This window comes from Miniopterus natalensis, chromosome 1 (assembly GCF_054644295.1).
Source record: "Miniopterus natalensis isolate mMinNat1 chromosome 1, mMinNat1.hap1, whole genome shotgun sequence".
NCBI classification, from domain to species: Eukaryota; Metazoa; Chordata; class Mammalia; order Chiroptera; family Miniopteridae; genus Miniopterus; species Miniopterus natalensis.
In genome coordinates, this window is record NC_142081.1 from 21339426 (window position 1) to 21364631 (window position 25206).

Consider the following 25206-nt stretch of genomic DNA (forward strand, 5'->3'; position numbering starts at 1 on the left):
AATCCAAGAAGCATAAATCAAAGATATTAAACATCAGCTATATTTGCAGCAGTAAAGGATGAGCTAAGGAATGACTTGAGAGAATATTCTGAACTTCTTAATACACCCTATCTTCTATTTTCTAATCGCAAGGATTCTTGGTTTCATTCCATGTAAAGGATGCATAGAAGTCATTCAAATATTTAAGTAGAATTGAATATGGATTTTGTGTGAAATGGACACAGAAAGCACCTTACATTTATCTGAGAACTACCAGTGATTAAAGGACATTAAGAAATGGGGAGAAATGGGAAATTTGTTTCTATATTGCAGAATTAAAAAAACACACAAAACACAACAACAAAAAACTAAACACCGTAAGCCATTTTACCAAAAAAAAAAAAAAAAAAAATCAACATGAAGTCGTCCATTCCCTGTTACATTTACTTCCAGAGTAACTTTTAGAAAATACACCCATATATAGCAATATGGCTTCAAGCTTGCCTACTGGATGAAGTTCATACTATAAGAAAATCATCTTCCCTCTTAGCTTCTGGGTCTTAAAATCACCGAGGAATGGTCACTGCCTATGGCTCACAAAAGAGGTACCCAAAGGCTTTGAATATATAAGCAGTCAGAGTCAAGCCTTCTTCCTATCAGGCTATGAGGAAGAACTAAAAGGAAGCTAAAAAGTGTTGGGTGAATTTTTCCTTTTTAGAACTGATTGTCGAAGCAGTGGTCCCTTTTGATCAGCGTGACTGAAAAATCATGTAATTCCTATGTAAATGACAGCTGAAAACTTCTGAAACCCAGGACTATTTATGTGATCACTTTTTTAAAATGAGTCCTCCCTCTTTGACTGATTTTACACAAGTAAATGGGGAAATGAAATCAATAGTCTCTGGTTGAGGGACTTCAGGCACAATTTGGTGGAGGGCCTGTGACTTCCTTACTGCAATCTATCAGTGATTCGGTCCTGGCCTGCTATGGACTCCATCTGGTTACTGACTACCATATCTTGCATTTTCCAAAAAGAGTTTTTTTCTTATATGATAAATTCTAAGCTCTGCATCCAACTATTGCTTTGCAATTCTGAGGGTAAATCACCTACAATGCTTTACAGAGAAAGCAATCTTCAAAAATATTGCCCTTTGCCTGGGATCCCATAATGAAACATCTCTTTTCCCTCCATAACCACTTACATAATTCATTTCAAGAGCTGTTTAACTTAAAACTTTTCTAAAATATATTTTGAAATACTAAATTTAATTTATTGAAAGGTACCAGATCCAGTCTTTGGGTTCTCTACCCTTAGAACAATCACTTCCCCCAACATAACAGTCAACAGTCCAAAGTTATTAGGGCAAATTTTGGCATATATGAATGGCCAAGATTTAGGTTAGGAATTCAAATATAACTACTGCTTATCTATATTTCCTTATATCACATACAAAGCTATAAAACCAAAAGTGTGCCTAACGTCAGGTCCACATGGGTAACAAGGCCACAGTGCTGGTCAAAGGAATAGCCACGCCAGTCACTTTAACCACTGACCTGGGTCACAGAATGACTGACTGGCCCTGCGCAGGGACTCAAGTGGCCACACATGTACACACAACCTAAATTCCAGTTGACAATGTACACATTTTTTGAAAAACAAATAAGTAAACATAACATGGGCTCTAAGGCCTCCAAGATATTAATTTTTCGTTTTTTCACCACAGCTTTTTCACTCTGACTTCGGAGTCTTGCTTCTATGGCTGCTGCATTTCTAAGAGGAACCTCCTGTCACCACGCTGCCTTCGGAACCAAAGGCATGACACTTGTGCTTCTGAGTCATAAGGAGGCAGACCTTCAGGAAAGATGATCTACAGATTCAAAAGTTAAGTATATATATTTAACTGCTTGACCTAAAAAAAATGAAGAACCACATTTGTTCTTTTCTTAAAAATGATTGTTCGGTCTATAAAGATTTCAGTAGATGGAGACTGACAACAAAAACTGAAAATTTGTAGTTTCTAAAAAGAGGACTACAATATATAAAGTTGGTGTTACCATTTGGGGGAGAAACACTGTATAGGTTAAGAGAAAAAACAGAAATCAGAGATTTGTTTTATCTTAAGAAACTTCCCCCCACATAGCATCTTTAAAATAGACAATTATACAAAACGTATCTACTGTTCTGATGACACTGAGACACGTGAGCGGAAGCAGGGCCTAGTTCTCCTCTTCCTCGTCTTCTTTAATCACCGGGGTGCCTAAATGAAAGGGAAAGGCTCTGGTCACTCCCAACAGGTCGCTAAAATTCTAAATGAAAATATTTCCCCGTTAACCTCAGAAGCTCTGAAATGCTGTGAAGTGTGCCGTAATAAAAGTAATTTCATAAAATCTCTTTAATTTCAAATTACCAAACAGCCTCTCAAGAGAATTCTCAAATGGATTAATATAAGTACTTATGAATATCTGGCTCCCTGAATGGAGAGTTGCAAATAAAAATGCCTACAGGTGTCAGGCAAAAATACAAAGCTCCTGCCCAGCCGGGCGTGGCCCAGCGGTTGAGCGTCGACCTAGGATCCAGGCAATCCGGGTTCGGTTCCCGGTCAGGGCACATGCCCGGGTTGCGGGCTCGATCAATGACTCTCTCATCATTGATGTTTCTATCTCTCTCTCTCCCTCTCCTTTCCTCTCTCTGAAATCAATAAAGATATATTAAAAAAAATAAAAAAACAAAGCCCCATACATACTGAAATTTTGTATGTTAAATACAAAGAAATATTCTTCATTTCTCACAATCAAATATGCAATCCCAGGATGTCTGATTTTTTGTTAGTTCCCTAAATATTAAACATTGGTAGTAAACTGGGGGCGGGTGGGAAGAACGAAAGTATGGAAAACAAAACACATCTGCAAGCTCTCAGCGGGCCAAGGGCAACCCATTCCTGAGCTCCGGCATCTGAACCTGCCCACAGCCTTACCTCGTCAACTATTTAGTCATAACTCTTTAGCCGGTCACCCTCCAATCCAGCTAAACTGACCAACTCTCTGTCTTCCAAACTCATCCTGCACACTTACACCAGGACTCTTGGTTAACAAAGCTCCTCCATTTTGAAATGCCCTCCCCAACTATCCTTCCATCTAGATCCTACTCTTAATCAAGAACGAACTCCAATGGCCCTTCCTCGGAATTCCTTCTTAAATGAACACTTATGTTCTTCATGGCAGTGAGCAGAATTTTACCTCTCTATACTCCCCACAGCATCTGCTTGCGGGGTGGGGGGGTGAGTGAATGTTTTATTGAAGTATGACATACATACGAAATATAACAACACACATGCAAAATACACAAAGTATAAAAAATATGTACAGATTGATAAATGTACACAGAGAGAACACATCGGGTCACCAGCACCCAGATTAGGAAGAGAACATTATCAGAAACCCCAAAACCTCCTCAGTCCCCCTTCCAGTCACTATTTCCCCACAAAATGCCTAACACCATAGGTACTTTCGCATGTTTAGAAATTGATAGAACAGAATGATACAGCATGCACTTTGTGTCTGGCTTCTTTTGCTCAGCATTACATTTGTATGACTCATCTATAGTGTGTGAAGTTGTAGTTCATTCTTTTTGCTGTTTAATATTCCATTGCATGAATATGTCATAATTTATTCTATTGTTGATGGGCATTTAGATTATAGCTATTAAAATAGTGCTGTTATGAACACTCTCATGCATGTCTTTTGGTAAACATACATACATTTCTTTTGGGTATATAGCTAGGAGAAAAACTGCCAGGTCATAAGGGACATACATGTGTGTAGAGGTTTTGTGGATAATGCCGGTTTTTTCCAAAGTGGTTACATCAAGTTACATTACCATCTAGCAGGGTATAAGAGTTCTAGTTGCTCTACATCTCACTAACACTTGGTACTGTCTCTCTCATTTTAACATTTTAAGATCTCCCAGTTTTGCTTATAAGCACCAGGAGAGTGGCAAAAAGAGACAAGTTAGCAGCTGTGGCCATCTCTGTTCTGGTCTATCCCACTGGTTTAGTATAGACCAAGGGGGTTCTTTTAGGGGCTGTTCAGATGGCCTGAGAGGGATACTCTGTCCAAAAGGCTCTGAAGTGGCTTGGTCTACTCAGGGTCTACGTGAGGGGTTCTGTTATATTCTTAAGAGAAGGGGTTCACCTCCTGTGTATAATCCTGAAGGAAGTAAAGACAAATGATTTCAAGTGGTTTCTAGAATCCAACTAAAGGTGGACATAAAAAGGCTGAATCTAATGTCTTCTAGCCTCTATTTTATTTTATTTTAGTTTATTTTAGTTTTAATTGTCAAATATTAATTCATACAAACACAATATAAATAATTTAAAGAGTAACAAAACCAGTGATTGTATATGCGCCACCCAATTTAGGAACTAGAACATTACCAGTCTTAGAAACCTGCTTGCCTCTTCCTGATCATTCCTGTACCTCCCACAGAGGTAATATACTGTCTTTGTCATTTTACCCCTATGTACGTATCCAGAGGGCGGGGAAGGACATTCTGCATGATTCCATTAATATAAAACTCTAAAAAATACAAACTAATCTATAGGGACACAAAGCAGATCAGTGACTGCCGTGGGAGGGAAGGTGGCGATGAGCAGAGGCAGGGATTACAAAGAGGCACAAGGAAACTTTTGGGAGTGATGCATACGTTCATTGTCTTTTCCCCAGCTTCACTTATACATTGTATGAGTTTAAGGTGTAAACATGATGATTTGATATATGTATATATCATGAAATAATCACCACAATAAGGTTAGTTAACACATCCATCACCTCATGTAGCTACCTTTTTGTGTATGTGTGAGAACTTATAAGATCTACTCTCTTAGCAACTTTCAAGTATACAATATAGTATTGTTAACTATAGTCACCATCATATATATCTTTACTATGTTAATTGTGGTGGTGGTTTCAGAGGTATATACATATATCAAAACATATCAAATTATATACTTTAAATATGTGTAGGTAAGTGTATGTCAATTATCCATCAATCAAGCTGTGAAAAGTTTTTGGTATAGGAAAAGAGCTAGTGAAGGGACTTTTGCATGTAATTATTGCATGTCGATAATTCTCAGCTGGAGGACAGATGAGCACATCTCTTCCAGGGAGGCATATAAGAATCACCTGTAAAACTTTTTCAGACTATACACATCTCCTTCACTCTCTCCCCAGGGATTCCGACATATCCCTGCAGGGATGCATTGCGACTTAAAGACAACTGCCACAGTAAGCTGAGGTGGGTAGGGGGTTGAGTACTGAACTTTAGATAGAGGTGGCAAGGGAGAGAGAAACAGACACGGAATGGGAAGGACAGAACAGCAGGGTAATGAAGCGGGGACTGAAGAGGGGACTGAAGGGTGGGGAACAAGGAAGCCTCAACCACAGACAATTAGGTCCTTTGGTTCTGGATTGTATCGGTATGAGTAGGGTGATAAAGACAAACAGGGAAACACACACTGGTTACATGGGGTGAGGAGGAGGACGGGGATGCAGCTGGGTCACCTGTTTCTTCTGCGCATCCCGCACGCCCCACCCCCATCCAATCAGGCCGGCCAGTGGGCTCTGTGTCTTTGCTTCGGGGGCAGTGTGGAAAGCAGAAACGGAATGTCAGACTTGCTGGCTTTGTCTCTGAAAGCCTAAGATCACTAAGAAGATAGACTTTGCGCGAAGATGTAGAATGATGTGGAAAAGGAGGGGATAGTGATTATCCTGATTAGAAAGGTATTTCCCTGGGCTGGCAGGAAAAAAGGGAAGTATGTGGGTCCTGGAACAGTCAGAATCCTGGCCTGGGTTCCTGGTAGCACCTGGGAATAGGTAAGACCCAGAGAGTTCTGTGACTATTATAATTTCCAGTTTTTAGATTACAAAAAAAAAAGTTTGGTGAACTTAACTACCACAATGACAAAAAAGGATATTAAGTGGTAGAACTGGGATTTGAACCCACTCAGTCAAGGATATCCATAAATAGAGACACCTATCTTAGATCCTAGGAAACTAAAATGTGTGTGTGTGTGGGCATTAGAGAACACTACAATTTTGATTCAATTGTGAAAAAGTAGTTACTTACCATTTATATATAATTATTCTGCAAAATAATACCTGTGACTTGAGAATAAGCCCAACTTTTTTATAAGCTTCTGGCCTAGGGATGATCTTATACCAGTCTAAATATCCTAAAAGTTTTTCATCTCACCCTGGTCCACATGTGGACCATAAAATTTCCTGTGGACAGAAATGGCCTTGGAGATTAGAGACAACCTATCGTCTTCTTCAGAGTTTTGCTCCTTTTCATGATTCCATGTCATAAACTCAACTCTTACACCTACGAAATACTTGCACGCTGGCTTAGCACTCACCATCCAGCTTTTTCAGTTTGGGCACTCTCTTGCTCGCCTCTTCGATCCAGTTCCCCTCAGCAGAGTGCTTCTCTTCCAAGGGATTGCCTACGAACACCAGGTCTTCCAGGCATGGCAGTTCTGCCAGCTTCACAAATTCAGCTACAGGTACAAAGAATACCTTCCACATTAAAATGGCAGGCTTTACTCTTATGACTTTGGGGGCTGAATTCCAATATCACTGTCTGTGACTATTCAGAACAATTTGTTGTTTAAGATTTTGAAGTAGCCCAGTCAGGCATGGCTCAGCGGTTGAGTGTCAACCTAGGATCCAGGCAATCAGAGTTCGATTCCCGGTCAGGGCACATGTCCGGGTTGTGGGCTTGATCAATGACTCTCTCATCATTGATGTTTCTATTTCTCTCTCTCCCTCTCCTTTCCTCTCTCTGAAATCAATAAAGATATGTCTTTTTAAAAAAAAGATTTTGAAGTAAGTAAGAGAAGTTAGACCACATGGAATGATTCTCTGAAAACGTTACAGAAAGGGAGGGAAAAAGAAGGCACACCTCTTCTACCTTCATGCTAGCCTAAGGATAGGATATGGGGAGGAAATGAGATTTACAATAGAAAAGAACAAATCATTCGACACTGACAGGTCTTCCTTATGCCGTACTGCATTGGTATGGGCTAAGCTACACTGCCGTCTCTGCCCATGCCCTCCCTCACCTTTGAATTCTTTAAAGCAACTCATTGGAGCCTCTACTGTGGAATTTATCACAGTTTTACAGCTATTAGCTGTGAACTCCTCGAGGGCAGGGCAGGGATGGTGTCCTACTCAACTATGCATCAAGAGTCTGGCACATAGTTCATGGCACATAAGGCTTTAATAAATGCTGAATGAATCGTGTCCAGTGCAAAAGCAAAGCAATGTAAATGTCAGGCAGGCCTTCCACACAAGAATTATTAAACTTAAGCTGATTTATTTCAGCCTTTGGACAATTAATTTTAATTTTTTCATGAACCTATTAAATTAGAATCATTTTAAGTACTGTATATAAAGATTTAGGTGTAATTTCAAGTGTTTGGCTGACACATGGGAGCTCCTATCGCCATTTCTCTCTGTGCTTAGAAGCAAATGTCCTTATTTTGCACCACATTCCCTACTGGGCTGTTTTCTATCAACGGGAAGTAGAGGTCAGCAAAGAGCCAGCCTCAGCTTACCCCAGTCTTTCACCAGGTTATTAGACATGTAGAGAATCTTCAATTTCTTCATTACATGGATCCCTTTCAACTTCTCAATAAAATTGTAGGAGATCCACAGTTCTTCTAATGTGTCCCCTACTGCTTCCTGAAAAAGAGAGCAATTTGATATACATGCTTATTTTCAAGCTTTTGTCCTTCCCTATAAACCTCAAAACAATGGTCTTCAAAGAGAACTGAGACCACCTGTCCCCTGGCAGGAGAAATGAAGGCTGTGTGGGAGTTTCTGCCATTAAAAAAGCCAAGTAGAACATTCTCTTCCTCTCTTTAAACTTACCTGAACTAAGAATAGGTACTGAAATCACCAACAGGAGAAATAGTAGCACTATGTTATCACTTTTATTGAATAGTATAGCTTTCAAATTACTTCCCTATATATTTTATTACTTTATCCTTGTAACATTTAAAGTAGGCAAAGAAGGTTATTTCATTTCTGTTACAGAGAGCTTAAGGGCTTTGTTTGAGATCACAATGCTATTAAATAGTAGAGCTGGGTCTAAATTTCAGGATTCCCCCCCCCCCCAATATTAATTACAGAAACTCTCAAACATAGAAAAAGTTGAAAGAATTTTATAGTAAATCCCCATATATCCACTACCCAGATTCTACCATTAACATTTTACTACCCTTTTCCTATAAAAGATCTGCCCATCTTCTATCCAGCTACCTATCCATTCATTCATCTTCTTTTAATGTATAAAATTCCAGTTAAAACCCAAAGTTTTCCATTATAGTAAAAAAAATTATACCACACTGATTCTTTTATTCTTATTATTTTAAAAAATATATATTTTATTGATTGATTTCAGAGAGAGGAAGGGAGAGAGATAAAAGCATCAATGATGAATGAAAGTGATCAGTGTCTCCTGCAGGCCCCCCACTGGGGAACAGGCCCACAATCCGGACATGTGCCCTGACCAGGAATCAAACCGCAATCTCCTGGATAATAGGTCAATGCTGAACCACTGAGCCATGCTGGCTAGATACCACACTGACTCTTAAATGATAGATATAATCAGTGGTGGCACAAACTTCCTTCATTTTTAGACATAAGACAAAATTTAGTGATTCCTTTAAAAAAAAACAACAAAAAAAATACTAGGCAGGATCAATTAGATGCTCTCTTAACCCAAAAGAATTTACCTGTGGCCACATGGTAATGTCTGGAACATGGAACCCACATCTATCCTGGGAAGTAACTGTCCCTTCAGAAACTACAAAGAGAATAAATGCACCCTGGATAAAGATCCCTAATGTATGCATTTTCCATACTGGTGGAACCAAGGGGAAGAACTGAGGAGTGGCCTGAGGTAGTTCTGTGTGTCATCCCAACTCCCACAATTCATCTTAGTTTCAGCTTTCTGAGTAGAAGAAATAACAGTTTCAGAGTAAAGTACCTTTTAAATCAGTCCGTCCTGGCACTCTTATATCAGAACTTTGTGATTTAGACAACCCCCCTCAGCTAGTATTCTGATATGTTCTCCACCAAAATGACCTAATTAGTATATCATATACATCTTCAGAAGAGGGGAATCAGTTTTCATGTCATTTAAACTGTATTGCATGCATTTTCATGGCACTGCATCTGCATCCACCTCATTTCTCCAATTTAGAAAGTGTGAGGTAGTAGGAAAAATACCGATTAAATACTGATTAGAAGATTTAGGCTCAGTTCTTGGTTCTGCCACTAATTTAGTGTTGTTTTTAACATGTGATGAGGACTCTTAGTCAGTTTTCATATAGCCAATTTGATCAATTCTCCAAATAACCAATTTGCTGAATTTACTCTTACTGACTTACCAAAAAATTGTTTACTTACAAATTATAGCAATTTGTCTAGCTGGATAGACATTCTTAAGATAGGATAATTTGAAGATGTCTGTAATGCTTTGTTCACTCACTTGAAGTGTAAATTTAGCTTCAGTTTAGTTTTTAGCCATTTGAATGCAGGTCTTTTGTCATAACCAAATTTCAGTACATTTCGGAACTTTACTTGGGAATATGACTTTGTGAAACGAGAATGTCTTAGGCATATTGACTTAGGAATATGTAGATTTTGAATGCCCAGAGTGTAGGTTGGTCTTTCAGGACATTTTCAATCTATTCCACTGTCTTTTGTACTTCCCTAAATATAAGGATTTGCTAGCAGCTCAATTAGATTACTATTTTTATGTGTTTTAATAATTTGAGAAGTGATCAGAACCTAAAATATGAAACTGACATTCTACAAAGATGGACCGACAAATCCAACATCTGGATGAAACAGCTGCAGTATCATTAGCAGCACTAAATAAACCTTAAAGAAAATTTCAGAAGGTATTGAAACCATTCCAAGCACTACAATTTTCTATATATTTATAAGTAGGTAATAAAGACAAGGTTTTGGTGAAGAAATCGGGAATATCAATCGGTAAAATCTGGCTAAGTTTGTGTGATCAATTCAGTGAAACCTGTTGTTCAATAAACTGGCCCTTTGGAGAACTGGACATTGAGTGAACAGGCATTTAGGAAATTGGTTTGCTTCTGCAAGTTTCTCACTCTGTAAAATAGTAAAAAGCAGTATGGCACAATGAGAGAGAGACCACCTCACACTCATCAGGATGGCTATATCAAACAAACAGAAAGTAAGAAGTGTTGGCAAGGATATGCAGAAACTGTGCACTGTTGGTGGGAATGTAAAATGGTACAGGTACTATGGAACAGTTTGGCAGGTCCTCCAAAAATTAAAAATATATGATCTAGCAATCTCACTTCTTGGCATATGCCCTAAAGAATTGAAAAGAGGGTTTAAAAGAGATATTTAGATATCCATGTTCATAGCAGCATTATTTACAGTAGCCAAAAGGTGCAAACAACCCAAGTGCCATTGATAGATGAATGGATAAATGAAATACGGCATATACATACAACAGAATATTATTCATCCTTAAAAAGGAAAGAAATTCTGATACATGCAATCATGGATCAAATTTATAATTGATACTAGGGGAAACTGTACAGCTATTAAAAAAGAATGCATTAAATCTGCAATTTTTGACATGGAAGACTACTACTGATATACAGGGGTTGGCAAAAGTAGGTTTACAGTTGTGTACTCAAAACACAGAGTTTATTCTTGTATTGTTACTTATTAATTATTATATTATTTATTATTATTAAGGTACTTTTGCCTACCCTGAACTGAGTGAAAAAGCAGAAAAAATATATTAACCTTGTATATCAACAGTACAAACATATGAAACATACACACACACATGCATATACATACACACAAATATCTATTTATTTGTATTTGCACAGAAAAAATATTAAAGTATACAAAACAATATTATTTCTGTTACCTTATGGAATTGGGGAGGGAGGTAGGGAGAAGAAAGACTTTCACAGTGTATTTCATATATTTATGAATTGCTTGATATGTTTTTTACAATTAACATATATTACTCTTAGAATTATAATTTTAACCTGTTTTTATAATTAGTAATAAAAATATTGTGTAAATCAGTAAAGACTTATAGAATGCCTACTACATGTATCAAGCACTAACATAGATGCTGATGAACAAAACTGACATGCTCATTAGGATTTGTGCGTGGACAGAGACAGAAAGAGAGGGGAAGGAAGAGGGGAAAGAACAAACTAATAAAAATTTCAGATAAGATAAAAATGTGTGCATGTGCGTGTGTGTGTGTGTGTTAAGAATTATTGCCTAGAGAGCTGGCAATAATTAGATATAGGGTAGCTGGGTCACTTTTGGGGAGCTGAAGTGTGAAGGTTAAGAGGGAGCCAGTAATGTGGAAATCTAGAGTAACAAAGAGTTTTTTAGGCAGAGGAAACAGTAAATATAAAGGAAACAGCAAGTACAAGATTCAGGTGGGAATGGACTTGGCATGTTCCAGGAAGAGGAAGAAGCCAGTCCTGGAGATTACTAGCTAGGAAGAAGAGTAATGTGAAATGAGATCCGAAAGGAAGGCAGGTGGCAGATCATATATACAAATAGGCTTAATAATGTACCTTAATAGCCAGTGTTCCAGTAGCTTTAAACAGAGCCCTTTCATTCAATTTAACACTCCATGTCTCACAGATTAGAGCGGTCATGTGAAACTTACTAAGGCAGCTATTTAAATCATGCTATGAGACTGGTGTTTCTAGATGAGTAAGTCAGTATGTGAACCTATTTGAAGCCCAGCATCTATATCCTAACTTATTATTTTTCTTTAGTCTATACATAAGTAGGAAAGCTTTTGAACTGGAAAAATGTTGTTTTGGTGTATGTATGGTGTGTATACATACACACACACATACACACATGCTGGAAAGAAAACCAACTCTTGGGTGTTATTGATATTATATAGAAAGTGAAGAGATCTATGCAAGGGACGGTTCAGCTAGGTTATATCTCCATACAAGCCTTTAATTCTATAATTATAATTTCTTTGTGATTTCTAGCTGTATATTACATTTCATGGGAGAAATTATATACTATAGCAATACTTGAGAATCTGGTATTCTGAAAATACCTAATGGAATATTAAGCCTCTATTGATCCTAAAAATTTGGGGGTATGTTTCCAGATCATTCAAAGTCATATTTAGTCTGAAGTATAACAAATTCTGAATTTTTGTATTATAATTTAATATTTTATTCATTATGAATAATGTCCCTATATTTGACATTTTTACTATCTAATGCTTAGAGAATGTAGATAAAGTAAAATATCTTTTAAATATACCAATCATTTAGAAAACCAAAAACACTTTTTTAAAGATCATTAAGTATTTACTCATCATATCTAACTAGAAAGCAAACAATTCATCTATTGGCTATCATTTTTGGGGGGAAACTTCCTTTATTCAAGAATGTAATCTCTAAGAATTTTCAAGTATTTTATAAATTCATTAGTAAAACTTTATGCGAGTAAGTGGACACATAGAAGTGGGAATATTATTCATATAACTCAAGATGATTTCAAAATTGCCCCTCTGAACACTGTCCCCTATTTAGGCATTATAGCTATTCCTGTAATGAGAGATGGCCATTGTAGCCTGTCTCATTTTGGGAGGTTACTGTTGGGAACCACTGCAGTTTCAGTTCCACTGGCTCTTCTGAAGCACAGCTAAACTTATTGGGAGGTAGGGAAGGAAGCCAGAGTCATAAAAAATTTCAGAATGTTTATGAATTATTTAACAATAAATAATTTTTAAAAAATTATTGTCTTTTTGGGAACAGATACAAGAAAAAGAAATTAGCTTCATATTTCCTAAAATTTCCTAGTATTACAACATTGTTTCATTTCAGCTTCTTTGCCAGAAAACTCAGATGGCCAGTAAATATATAAATAAAAATACATAGTTCACTTCACTCCACTGTCAAAAACTTGATAAAGTTTTAAATGTCCAAGATTGGTAAGCGGAAATAGGAAACCTCATCCATTACTGGTGGAAGTATAAATTGTTACAAACTTCCTGAATGGTAACTTGATGAAATGTCAAAAAAAAGCCTTAAAAGAAATTCATACCTTTTGACCCAGCAATTCCATTTCCAGGAATTTATCTAATGAATTATTCACAGATGTGTGCAATAATATAGCTAAAAGGAGATTCATAACACCATTGATTATGATAACTTAAAACTGAAAACAATGAATAATAAATAACTGATTTAATAAATCATGGTACATTAATAAAATAGAATAGTATGCTGTCATTAAAAAGGTATATAGTTGAAAAGTTTTTAAAGACTTAAGTCACACCTTTTGATCAAAAACCTCCAATAGCTTTGTAAGCCAAATGGAAAAAAATCTAAAATCTTATCATGACCTATAAGGCCCAGTGTGGCCTCCTAGTTCCTGACTCACTTGCCAACCTCACCGAGGACAATTCTCCCCCCTCACTCAACTCTTTTGCTCTCACTCAAGCATGGCAAGCAGCTTCAGTTTCAGGACACTTGCACTTGCTGTCCACCTCAGCCGGGAGTACTTATCTCCTGGTCAGCTCTAGAGCCTACATCTCTTCCAGAGAGGGCTTCCTATCAATCTACACAGTCTCTTATATGCCTTGTTTTCTCTCCACTGCATTCACCACCACCTTATGTATTATACAATTATTTTCTAGTCTGTCTTCCTCTACTGTAATGTAAGTTCCATGAGAGCAAGGACTTTGTTTAATACTCATTCTACTGTATCTCTAGTGCCTAGAATAGTACCTGGCTTAAAACAGACACTCAGAAAGTATTATTGAATGAATTTGTTGAGTGAATGAATGACAAAGAAACACGATCTTTACATATTAAGAAAAAAAAGAGATGCAAAACAATATGTATAGTTTGATTTCATTCTCTACATACCCATTGAAGAACAGGGGGAAAAGCAAGGAAGACGTCAGTGAAAATGTTAGCAATGTTTAAATTGTCAGTGGCTTATAAGTACTTTTTATAGTTGCTTTTCTACTTTGTAAAGTTTGTGCAATGGACAAGTATTATTTTTACACTAAGAAAAAAGTGTATGCTTTTTCAAAGTAATAAATAGCAACCTACCAGTCCATTTAAGTTCTTTATGTTGTTTCTTCCTAAAGACAATATCCTCAAATTTTCTGTGGTGGAAAAAAAGCAAATTTTTGTTTATGAGAATCATATTACACAATCATAATCTAGTATAATAAAGCTTTTATAAATTTTATATAATAAATATTCTTGTATAGTAAGAAAGGCTGTATTAATAAAAAGTGGTAATTAAGTAGGAAATAACATTGACCTATCATCTAAGGTGAACACTATAACTATAATTTCACATCATGCCAATATTAAATTTAAAAATTGTTAGCTATTTGGAATGCATGGTCTTAAATTGCTGGCTAGTAAAAATATTACAGGGATAAAATAAGAGTAAAGATTTGAACTTTAGCAGGGCTGGGCGTGGCTCAGAGGTTGAGCGTCAGCCTAGGATCCAGGAGATTGAGGTTCGATTCCCGATCAGGGCACATGCTCAGGTTGCAGGCTTGATACCCGGCAGGGGCTGTGCAGGAGGCAGCCAATCAATGACTCTCTCTCATCATTGATGTTTCTATCTTTCTCTCCATTCCTCTATGAAATCAATAAAAATATATTTAAAAAAAAAGATTTGAACTTTAGATTTGAGAGCATATATATATTAAAAATCTCTTATAGTTTGAGGACTCCCACTAGAAAACATATTTATGTATAGTACACCCTACTCCACAAAGGATTAGAAGTGAAATTAAATGAATTAGTATTTTTTAAATCTTTTGCTTTCAATCTTTTAAATAATTTGATCTGTGATTTGGTTTAAAAGATGCCTATTTGTATTTTTTACAAGGATGTTTCTATTTGTATATCTGAAGGCTATTTCTGGAAGAGAAAAAAGAAGAAACAGTGACTGCTTTTGGGGAGGAACTGAGAGTGTATGGTCAGAGAAAGACCTATTTTTCATTGTAACCTCTTTAAAACTATTTGCATAAAACCATGGGCAGGTATTATTTTTCAAAATTAAAAAAAGATTTCTAGTAAAACACAGGAAATCTCATTTCTGTTCTAAAAAACTACAGTGATTACTTATGCATAGTTATATATTTAGTTTTCACAACTTAAACTTCTATAACTATGCAGTCCAATATGACAGCTACTAGCCACATGGCTATTTAATTTAATTAAAGTGAAATATAATTAGACCAGCAGGCCTAGCTCAGCAGTTGAGCATCAGCCTAGAATTCAGGAGATCGAGGTTTGATTCCCGGTCAGGGCACATGTGCAGGTTGCAGGCTTGATCCCCAGTCAGGGCTGTGCAGGAGGCAGCCGATCAATGACTCTCATCATTGATGTTTCTCTCTCCTTCTCTACCTCTCCCTTCCTCTCTCTCAAATCAATAAAGATATATTTAAAAATAAAAATAAAGTGAAATACAATTAAAATTCAGTTTCTTCAGTCACACTAGCCTCATATATCAAGAGTTTAATAGCTGTGTAAGGGTAGTGGCAACTGTTTTGGGACTGTGCAGGCTTTTCTATTGGATGGCACTGTTCTATAACATCCATAAATTAATGGTTAAGAATACAAATCCAATTAACTAAGTTCCAATCCCAACTCTCTAGGAAAGCAACCAAAACTCTTGGAATCTCAGTTTCATATGTAAAATAAAGAAATATAATATCTATTTTATAAGCATATAAGGATTGAGATAATTGTCTAAAACATTCAGCCTAATGCCTAATCCATGATAAGTACACAATAAGTGGTGTGTGTGTGTGTGTGTGTGTGTGTGTGTGTGTGTGTATCAGGCATCTATAGTTATATAGACTTTGGTTTTCATTTATTTAATAAATTATTTTAAATTCTCTTATGAGAAACATTTAACTTTCAGAACAAGAAATTTTAAGAGTGATCTAATTCATGCAAAATAGCTTAACTATTGAAACAGGACCCCATGTTATGGGTTGACTTGGATCCCTCCAAAATTCATATGAATTTTGAAATTCTAACCCCCAGTACCTCAGAATGTGACTCTATTTAGAGATAGGACCTTTAAAGAGGTAATTAAGGTTAAATGAAATCATTTTAGGTAAAATCTAATATGACTGGTATCCTTATAAGAGAAGATAGGGCACAGACAGAAACATTGATGTTTCTCTTTCTCTTTCCTTCTCCCTTCCTCTCTCTGAAATCAACAGACTTTTTTTTTTTTAATTTATTCATTCAACACATAATTATTGAGCCTCTACTATATGCCAGGAACAGCACTAAGCACTTGCAGTGTAACAGTGAATAATACAGATAAAAATCCTGCTGTCATAGAACTAATATTTGACAGATAGTAAACAAAATAAGTAAGTATATTAGATAGTGACATGTGTAAAAGAGAAAAAAAGCAGATAAAATAAATGAAATATCAGGAGGTTGGAAGCAGTTGACATTTTAGATAGACAGTCACTTCTAAGTAAAGACTCAAAGGAAGTGAAGCAACTAGCCATGAGGATACCTGGAGGAAGAACATTTTCAGGCAAAGGGGGCTTCAAGTGTAAAGGCCTTGAGACAGGACCAGATTAGAAGTACTCACAAAACACAAGAAGCTAGCTGAGAGAATCAGAGAATAATAGGAGATGAAATTAGGAAGTATTAGGCCTCGTATAGAGGATGTATGAGGAGTCGTCAAGAAATTACCTCGGAGTTTGGCCTGAGCAACTGGAAGAATGGAGTTGTCTTGGAGACAGATACATAAGAAGTTGGTTTAGCTGGGGCTGGGGAAGAATATTAAGGCTTACTTTTTTTTTTTTTAAAGTAAATCTAATTATTTATTTATTTATTTATTTAATTTATTTTGTTAATCTTCATCTGAGGACATTTTTTCCATTGATTTTTTTAGAGAGAGTGGAAGGAAGGGGGAGAGACAGATAGAAAAACATCAATGTGAGAGAGAGACATTGATTGGTTGCCTCACGCATGCTGGGGGGGGGTGATCAAGCCTGCAACCGAGGTCCATGCCCTTGACCAGGAATCGAACCTAAGATCCTTCAGTCTGCAGGCCAACACTCTAACCACTGTGCAAACCAGCTAGGGCAAGACTTACTTTTGAGCAGGTGAAGTATGAGATTTCTACTAGATGTGTAATGGAAATATCAGGCAACTGGATGTGTGAATCTGGAAGTCAGAGGAGACATTTGGGCTAAAGATATAAACTTGGAAGCCATCAGCATATAGACGGTAAAGCCATGATTTGGAATAGATAATCAATCTAGGGAGCAGGTGAAGATAGAAAAGAGATCTAAAAACTGAGTCCTGGGGTACTTCAACATTTTTTTAAAAAAAATATATCTTTATTGATTTCAGAGAGAGGAAAAGAGAGAAAGACAGAGAGATAGAAACATCAATGATGAGAAAGTCATTGATCAAGCCCACAACCCGGGCATGTGCCCTGACTGGGAATCGAACCCCGATCGCCTGGATCCTAGGTCGATGCTCAACCGCTGAGCCACGCTCGGCCGGGGGGTACTTCAACATTTAAAAGTTAGAGACATGAGACTGGGAAGAAGTAGCCAGAAAAACAGGAGGAAATCAGGAGGGCATAGTGTCCAAGAAGCCAAATACTGAAATTGCTTCAAAGAGGGAAGAAATTATCCATGTCAAGATATGCTAATAGGTCAACTAAGATAAGAACTGATAAACAACCCCAGAAATTGGAGATAACAAATATATGCCACCCTTCAGAGATAATATCTAACTTAACATACAAAAACTCCTTTTTTAAAAAGTGCTCATGAAAGTGGTACCAAAAGGCTAAGATCTTATTTATTGCTGTATAAGGAAATAAATTATAATATCAAAGTTAATAGATCAAGTGTTCTAACACAACACAATTACATATTTTCCATAGTTTATATGCTGTGTAAGTAGAGCACCACTAGAAGGAAAACACTTTTCTTTATAGGAGGTGCTGATGAAAATAAAAAAAGTGTCTTAAAGTTACAATGTAAAGTATGCTATTTTTACCAAAGATAGGAGGGCAACAAAATTTACTTTCTAATTTCTAAAAAAATATGTCTTTATTGATTTCAGAGAGAAGAAGGGAGAGGGAGAGAGATAGAAACATCAATGATGAGAGAGTCATTGATCAGCTGCCTCCTGCACAACTCCTACTGGGGATTGAGCCCGAAACCCAGGCATGTGCCCTGACCGGGAATCGAACCTCGATCTCAGATCATAGGTTGATGCTCAACCACTGAGCCATGCCGGCCAGGCTACTTTCTAATTTGTAATGGGATTATTAATATTCACATTGTACAGGTTTTTAGTCACAGTTTTGAACATAGTGATGTCATGAAGTTTTCCAGTGACAGTTTTGGTACAATAAATAGAAATTACTATGGGGTTATTCTGCCTTATAAAGCCCCTGTTAAATAGGAATAGCTATGTATTTCAGATCCTTTCACCATAGCATAACAAGTAAGACTACTGTGCTCATGAAGGGAAAGAGGTGGGAGGCAAGCTAGAGTCATCTATTCAATCCTTCATTTGGATCAGCTGGCTTCTTTTTGCTTCCTAGTCACAGGTAAAGTGTATTCCCTGGCCACAGACTGAAGGAGTACCATTTGTTACAAGCAGAACTAAAATGAGATGGGTCAAGTATAGCAAATACATGGTACAAATGCCTATACTCTCTCATTCCATGTCTGTGTCAGACATCAATAATCGATCAAAGTATTCTTTTCCATGAATTTTGGGAACTCTTTTTAATAGAATTTTCCTGAGAGTCACTATCAATTGATCAAAGTTAGAATATGCCATAGCCAGCATGCTCACTAGTTACAGCATCGGCCTGTGCACAGGAGGGTCAAGGGTCCAATTCCCAGTCAAGGGCACGTACCTGGGTTGCAGGTCCGATCACTGAGCAGTCAGGGCATGTGTGAGAGGCAGCCAATTGATGTGTCTCTGTCACTTCAATGTTTCTCTTTCTCTGTCCCCCAACCCCCCTCCCTTCCACTTTCTCTGAAATCAATGGAAAAAATTCCTCCAGTGAGAATTAAAAAAAAAAAAAAAAAAAGAATATTAGTTAAAACATATGGCCAGCCCTATATAGGTTAACCATTTTCACTACTGTCATAATCATGGTTTTATGAAAAGAAAAGCATGTTATCTGTATTGACAAATGTTATCAATTTAGTCTGATTTAAGCAAGTTATTTCAATTACAAAGCAAAAAATAAAACATCTTACAGTTTTAATGAATCACTGAAAAATTAGAATAGATTGAATCATCTCATGCACAAACTGTAATAGAAAACACTTCCTCTCTAGCACTACAAAGGTACTGGGGGAGATAGGGATTTGGAATAGAAGATAAAAAGATTACTAAAATGTGATGCTTGCCCCCAAGGAGTTCATGATCTAAAAAGGCAGAACATATTCCTCACTATGAAAATGACTAATATGACTAATATTTCTTGATCATTTATACATATATACCAGGCACTATTCTAAGTCCTTTATATACACTAACTCATTTATTATTCCCAATAGTTACGAAGTAGGTAATAATTATTATAATCCAAGAGTCTGTTATAAATGTTTGCAAAAAAGGAGTAATTATGATGATGTGAGCTTAAAGAAGTGTTTAGAGGGAGAAACGATAATTAAACTTGGCATTCGTCTTTTGTTTTGTTTTGTTAATCCTCACCTGAGGATATTTTTTCCATTGATTTTTAGAGAGAGTGGCCGGGAAGGAGGGAGGGGCAGAGAGAGAGAGAAACATCCATGTGAGGGAGACACATCGATTGATTGCCTCCCACACGCACCCCCACTGGGGCTGGGGACTGAACTTGCAACCCAGGCATGTGCCCTTGACCGGAAATTGGGTCCTTCAGTGTGCAGGCCAATGCTCTAACCACTGAGCCACACCGGCCAGGGAGAGGATAATATTTTTAGAAAGAAAACTCTGGTATCAGTGCTGAAAGTCAACCTAAGAGTAGAAAGATAAGAGACAAGGAGATCAATTTAGGAGGCCATTACAAAAGTCTTAAAGCAGTGTTTTTCAAATTATGGGTGAAATCAATTTAGTGGGTTGTGACAAGCATTTAAAAAAATAAAAAAGTTAGACTAAAACCTATGCTATAAAGGTAAATGTTGTTTAACCAACTTTATTCCAAATTATATGTGTATGTATATATTTGATATGTGTATTTATATGACTACATATATGTACTAAATCATAAATTCAAATATATTTCTTACTGTGGGAAGTGGTCAAAAATGTTTGATAAATACCATCTAAGGGGGAGATGATTAGAGTCTAAATTAAAGCTGTAGCTCCTATAAATGAAAACACAACATATTATTTGAGAACTCTTTCGGAGTTAATAGGATTTAGTGATGAATTTGGATGTAGGGCGTGAGGGAAGTAAAGGGAGAATATGGTAGGCTAAATTATGGCTCACCAAAAGATAACTACATCCTAATCCCTGAAACCTGTGAATGTTGCCTTATATGGGGAATCAGTACTTTGCAGATGTGAAAAAGTTAGGGATCTTAAGATAAGGAGAGTACCCTCAATTATCCAGGTGTTCCCTAAATGCAATCACAAGTATCCTCAAAAGAGAAAGACTTGAAACAGATAAAAGAAAAGAAGGCAATATGACCATAAAGGCAGAGACTTGGAGTGATATAGTTCAAGGAATGTGGCAGCCATCAGAATCTAGAAGAGACGAGGAGCAGACTCCCCACTAAACTCTCCAAGAGGGAGTGTGGCTGTCAAAATCTTGATTTTGGCCCAGTGAAGCTGACTTGAGACTTCTGGCTTCCAGAATTGTGAAGAAATACATTTCTGTTATTTTAAGCCATCAAGTTTCAGCAGCCATAGGAAACTAGCACAGGAGTCTGAGGCCTTGGCAACTGGATAGGTGGCGATGTCATTAACAAAGATAAGAAGCACAGGAAAAACAAGGATGGTGAGAAATTAAATTCTAAATATAACAAATATGAAACACAAGACAAATCTGAACCAAAAAAAATAACAAAAATATCTGATTTTTTATTTATGATGTCTCAATTCTAACTCTATGAAAGCTTTATTGTTATTTTTTAAATATATCTTTATTGATTTCAGAGAGAGGAAGGGAGAGAGAGAGAGAAAAATAGAAACATCAGTGATGAAAAAGTCATTGATCAGCTGCCTCCTGTACGCCCCCCACTGGGGATCAAGCCTGAAACCTGGGCATGTGCCCCAACCAGAATTGCACCATGATCTGGATCAAAGGTCGATGCTCAACAGCTGAGCCACGCTGGCCAGGCTATAAAAGCTTTAAAATATATTCAAAATATTCAGGTCTCATGTATCTGTAATTTTCTATGGCTAATCAAACTTAAGACACATTATTTATATATTCTTTCTGTCATCTGACAATTACTGTGGTTAAAACAGGTGTCGATTTCTGGAATTACGTAGTGTCTCTGGAATGTTTATTCCAATAACTAGAAAAATCCAAGAACCATCTGTTATTGTGGATCACTTACTTAAGCCATTCAGGTTGGCAATTTTTTCAATGCAGTTTGTAGACAGTGAAAGCTTCCTTAAAAAGAACAAAGTAAAACTTGGATTAATATGAAAAAATTTTAAATGGTATATCAGAAATTATTTCTCTAATACCCATAGAAGATGATCCTTAAGTAATACTTCCTTTCGACACTGAATCCTTTTTCCCCTCTTTAGACTTGGCATGTATTCCTTCATTTTGAAATCTTCACAGTTTTTTTCTGATTACAAAAGTTAAAACATACTCATTGTAGAAAATTTTTTAAAAAACCCAAAAAACCTCTTTGAGGGCAATTTGGCGTTATCCATTAAATATTTTAATGCATATATTCTTTGATCTGTAATTCATTTCTAGGAATACATCTTATTGAAATACTAATGCAAATGCCAAAAGTTATATGAATTAGATTATTGATTGTATTATTGTAATGAAAAAATGGGGAGGGAAAAAAAATCTATAAATATCCATGAACTGAGGAATATTATACTGCCACTAAAACAAATGAGATTGGGCTATAGACACCCACTTGAGAAGATGTCCACGATATGTAGTTAAGTTTTAAAACCATCTAGCAAAACAATACATTTTATATGATCCCTTTTTGTAAAAAGCAGAACTATATATATGCATTATGGAGATATTTATTTTCTCATGTGTTAAATCTTTCAGAAATGTATATTGTAAGAAATCATATGTAATCCTAACCACCCCACACATCGTCCCAGAGATAACTACTTTTCATAGTTTATATATATTTATCTAGATTTTTTCCCATACATACTTTAATTATATAAAAACAAATTTTAAAAGGAGCATAATTACACATTCTTAGTGTTCCTTTCTTGACAAAATGTTTAATATCTTAGTAAGTTTCATGCAAAAAATATCATAAAAAATAACTCCATTGAATACTTAATGCATGCCTATTACTCTTCTAAGTACTTTACATGTATTAACTATTTTAACCATCACAACAATCCTGTGAAATAAATATTATTATTATCCATATTTTACAAGTGAAGAACTGAGGTACAAAGATATTAAACAATTTGCCTAATATTTCGTAGCCAAAAAGTGGCAGAGCCAAATTCAAAACCTGAAACATTTGCTGTAGAACATGTGATCATATCTGTTCTGATTTGACTTGAAGAGGAATTACTCATTTTTTTTACTTGAAACAGCAAAGTCAATTACCGTGTAGTATAAATTACTGATCAAATCTGCATATTTTCTAGTCATCCCCACTCCCAAAAACTACTAGTGAAAACCTGAGTTCCTTAAATCTGGGAGTATGGTGGAAGAATAATTCTTTAATTGCTGTTTAGCCAACCAGGAGGGTGAATAAAGATGAGAACTCACTCGCAGTTGGCAAGCATGGACAAGGATGCATCCATCTTCTCTATGGGAGGAATCTGGGCATAAAGCTTTACCTCTTTGGCTTCAGATGACTTCTGGCTGGTTTTCTCTTCCTGTGATAAAAATTAATTTGGAAGAAAATGATCCGTAATTGTATCATGTGGAGTTAAAGGAGGACCGAATTTCCCAAGGCTTTTCGATCTTTATTTCAAAACAATTATTAGAATTTAGTAGTTCTGTACATTCTTTACAGTTTACATACTGACTTTTACTATTGACTCTGATAACCAGGCTTCTACATGGCCAACTAAGATAGTTCATTATTAGGTCCCAACCAAATGGAAAAAAGGAGGAAAGAAGAGAACTAATTTCTGTAATATTTAAAATCCCTTAAGAGCCTATCAATTAATAAACAAAAGCAAAAAAAAAAAACACACCAAAAACATTTTCCTGGGAAAAATTCCTTGTCCCCAATCAACCTTTCCTTAAATATCAGATTTAGACCTGTAAGATCAACTGTTTTCTTTGTCATCTTGCCTTTCTATTTTTATACACAAGTCAGTCTGAACTAAAACCCCCAAATACCAAGAATTTTGGAAGATATTCTCTTTACAACACAGCTGAGGTCAAAACTATTTGCTCTACAGTAATTTACTACTAAATTCTACCTTCATCCTGGCTGGTGTGGCTCAGTTGGTTAGGTGTCCTCCCGTGTAACAAAAGGTAGCTGGTTCGATTCCTGGTCAGGGCACGTGGCTGGGTTGTGGGCTCAATCCCCATTAGGGGGCATGCAAGAGGCAACCAGTTGATGTTTCTCTCTCCCTCTCCCTCCCTCTCTCTAAAAAAGCAATAAAAAAAATCTTAAAAAATTAAAAAATTAATTCTACCTTAGAGTTTAACTTTGGTACTAAGTACACAATTTAAAATTTAATTACCAGTATATGCTGCCTAACAATATTTTCTAAGTATACTATCACAACCAGAAATAGAACCCACTGATTTAAATCAGATTTTTCCAATTTTACATATGGTATAAATGTGTTTGTATGAGTGTATTAAGTTCTATACATTTTTATTACCTGTGTAGGTTCATGTATCCACCACCACAGTCAACATAGCTAAACAGTTCCAATACCATAAAGATCCCTTTTACTGAATGGTCAGATTTAAGTAATTATCTAAAAATTCTCCTTGTATGGTTTATAAAAGAAGTAAAAACTCATATACTCACCCATCTAGCAAGGGCTTCTTTGATTGTTGTTGCCTTTGCCTAAAAAGAGAAGAAAAAACAAGTCTGTCTTTATTGGTGTAATCTGTTGATTCAATTTTCATACAATAATTATTAGCCTTGGTATCTACCATTAAAAAAAATGAACTTGTTTCTTTGAGACTTTATATGCAAAGAGTTTTTTAATTTCCTGAAATCAGAGTTATTTGTTTAAATACCTCTCAGAGAAATTAAGGGAATCATGATGTAATGTCCATATACATAACTCCCACTTGGTTTACAAAAAATATATAGCTTTCAACACTTGGTATTAAAATATGTCATTTCATTGATCCTAAGATATACATCTTCTACATTTTAACATCTTTGAAACTTGGATGCATCATCCAACCAGTAACAACTTACAATTGTAGTGGCCAGCTGGCAGTGGTGAAGTTTTAGGAAAACAACCATTTTATCTCATATACATAGATTCCTTTTTATGTTTGCAAAGGATGATATATGATAAAAAGTCCATATGCCTAAATACGTTTAAAAGAACTCTGTCAATAAGTACAAAATAAAAATGCTAAGTGATAAGAAATTATTTGTCATAGTTTAATTCCAACTTATTCTTCTTTCTTAGTAGAGCATAAAATAATGTTGCACGTTATAATCAGTAATGTCTTAGATTCAATTTATTATGATATTTAAAACTTTAAAGAGCAAAGGAAGACATCCTTTGAATTACTGCTAGAGTTCTTAAAAATAGAGTTAATTCTAAACAAAAACAAAAGGAAAGTTTTAAAAGTATATAGCATCATGTCTAGAAAGTAAAGGCATACTGCCCTGGCTGGTGTTACTCAATGGTTAGAGCATTGGCCCAAGCACAGAAGGGTCTTGGGTTCAATTCCCAGTCAAGGGCACATACCTGGGTTGCAGGTTCAATCCCTGGCGTGCGGAGAGCAACCAATCGATGT

At 36.2% G+C, this 25206-nt stretch overlaps 1 protein-coding gene across 1 annotated transcript; it reads right to left on the minus strand.

Moving 5' to 3' along the window:
* Positions 1-381: 381 nt before the first annotated feature.
* DNAL1 (dynein axonemal light chain 1) lies at positions 382-23781 on the minus strand. Its single transcript, XM_016208169.2, has 6 exons — positions 23023-23781; positions 21644-21699; positions 14166-14221; positions 7593-7719; positions 6393-6533; positions 382-2237 (listed from the first exon to the last, which is right to left on the minus strand). The coding sequence occupies exons 1-6, from the start codon at positions 23055-23057 to the stop codon at positions 2197-2199; spliced, it is 456 nt and encodes a 151-aa protein (XP_016063655.2). The 5' UTR covers positions 23058-23781; the 3' UTR covers positions 382-2196.
* Between the last annotated feature and the right edge of the window lie 1425 nt (positions 23782-25206).

What these genes read in the sequence shown, in the direction of transcription:
- DNAL1 (XM_016208169.2), bottom strand. Translation starts at nt 23,057, where the DNA reads ATGGATGCATCCTTGTCCATGCTTGCCAACTGCGA. An exon ending in TGCCAACCTGAATGGCTTAA is followed by an intron (nt 14,222 to 21,643) that starts GTAAGTGATCCA and finishes TTTCCACCACAG; the next exon opens with AAAATTTGAGGATATTGTCT. An exon ending in TAAAGAACTTAAATGGACTG is followed by an intron (nt 7,720 to 14,165) that starts GTAGGTTGCTAT and finishes TCTCTTTTTCAG; the next exon opens with GAAGCAGTAGGGGACACATT.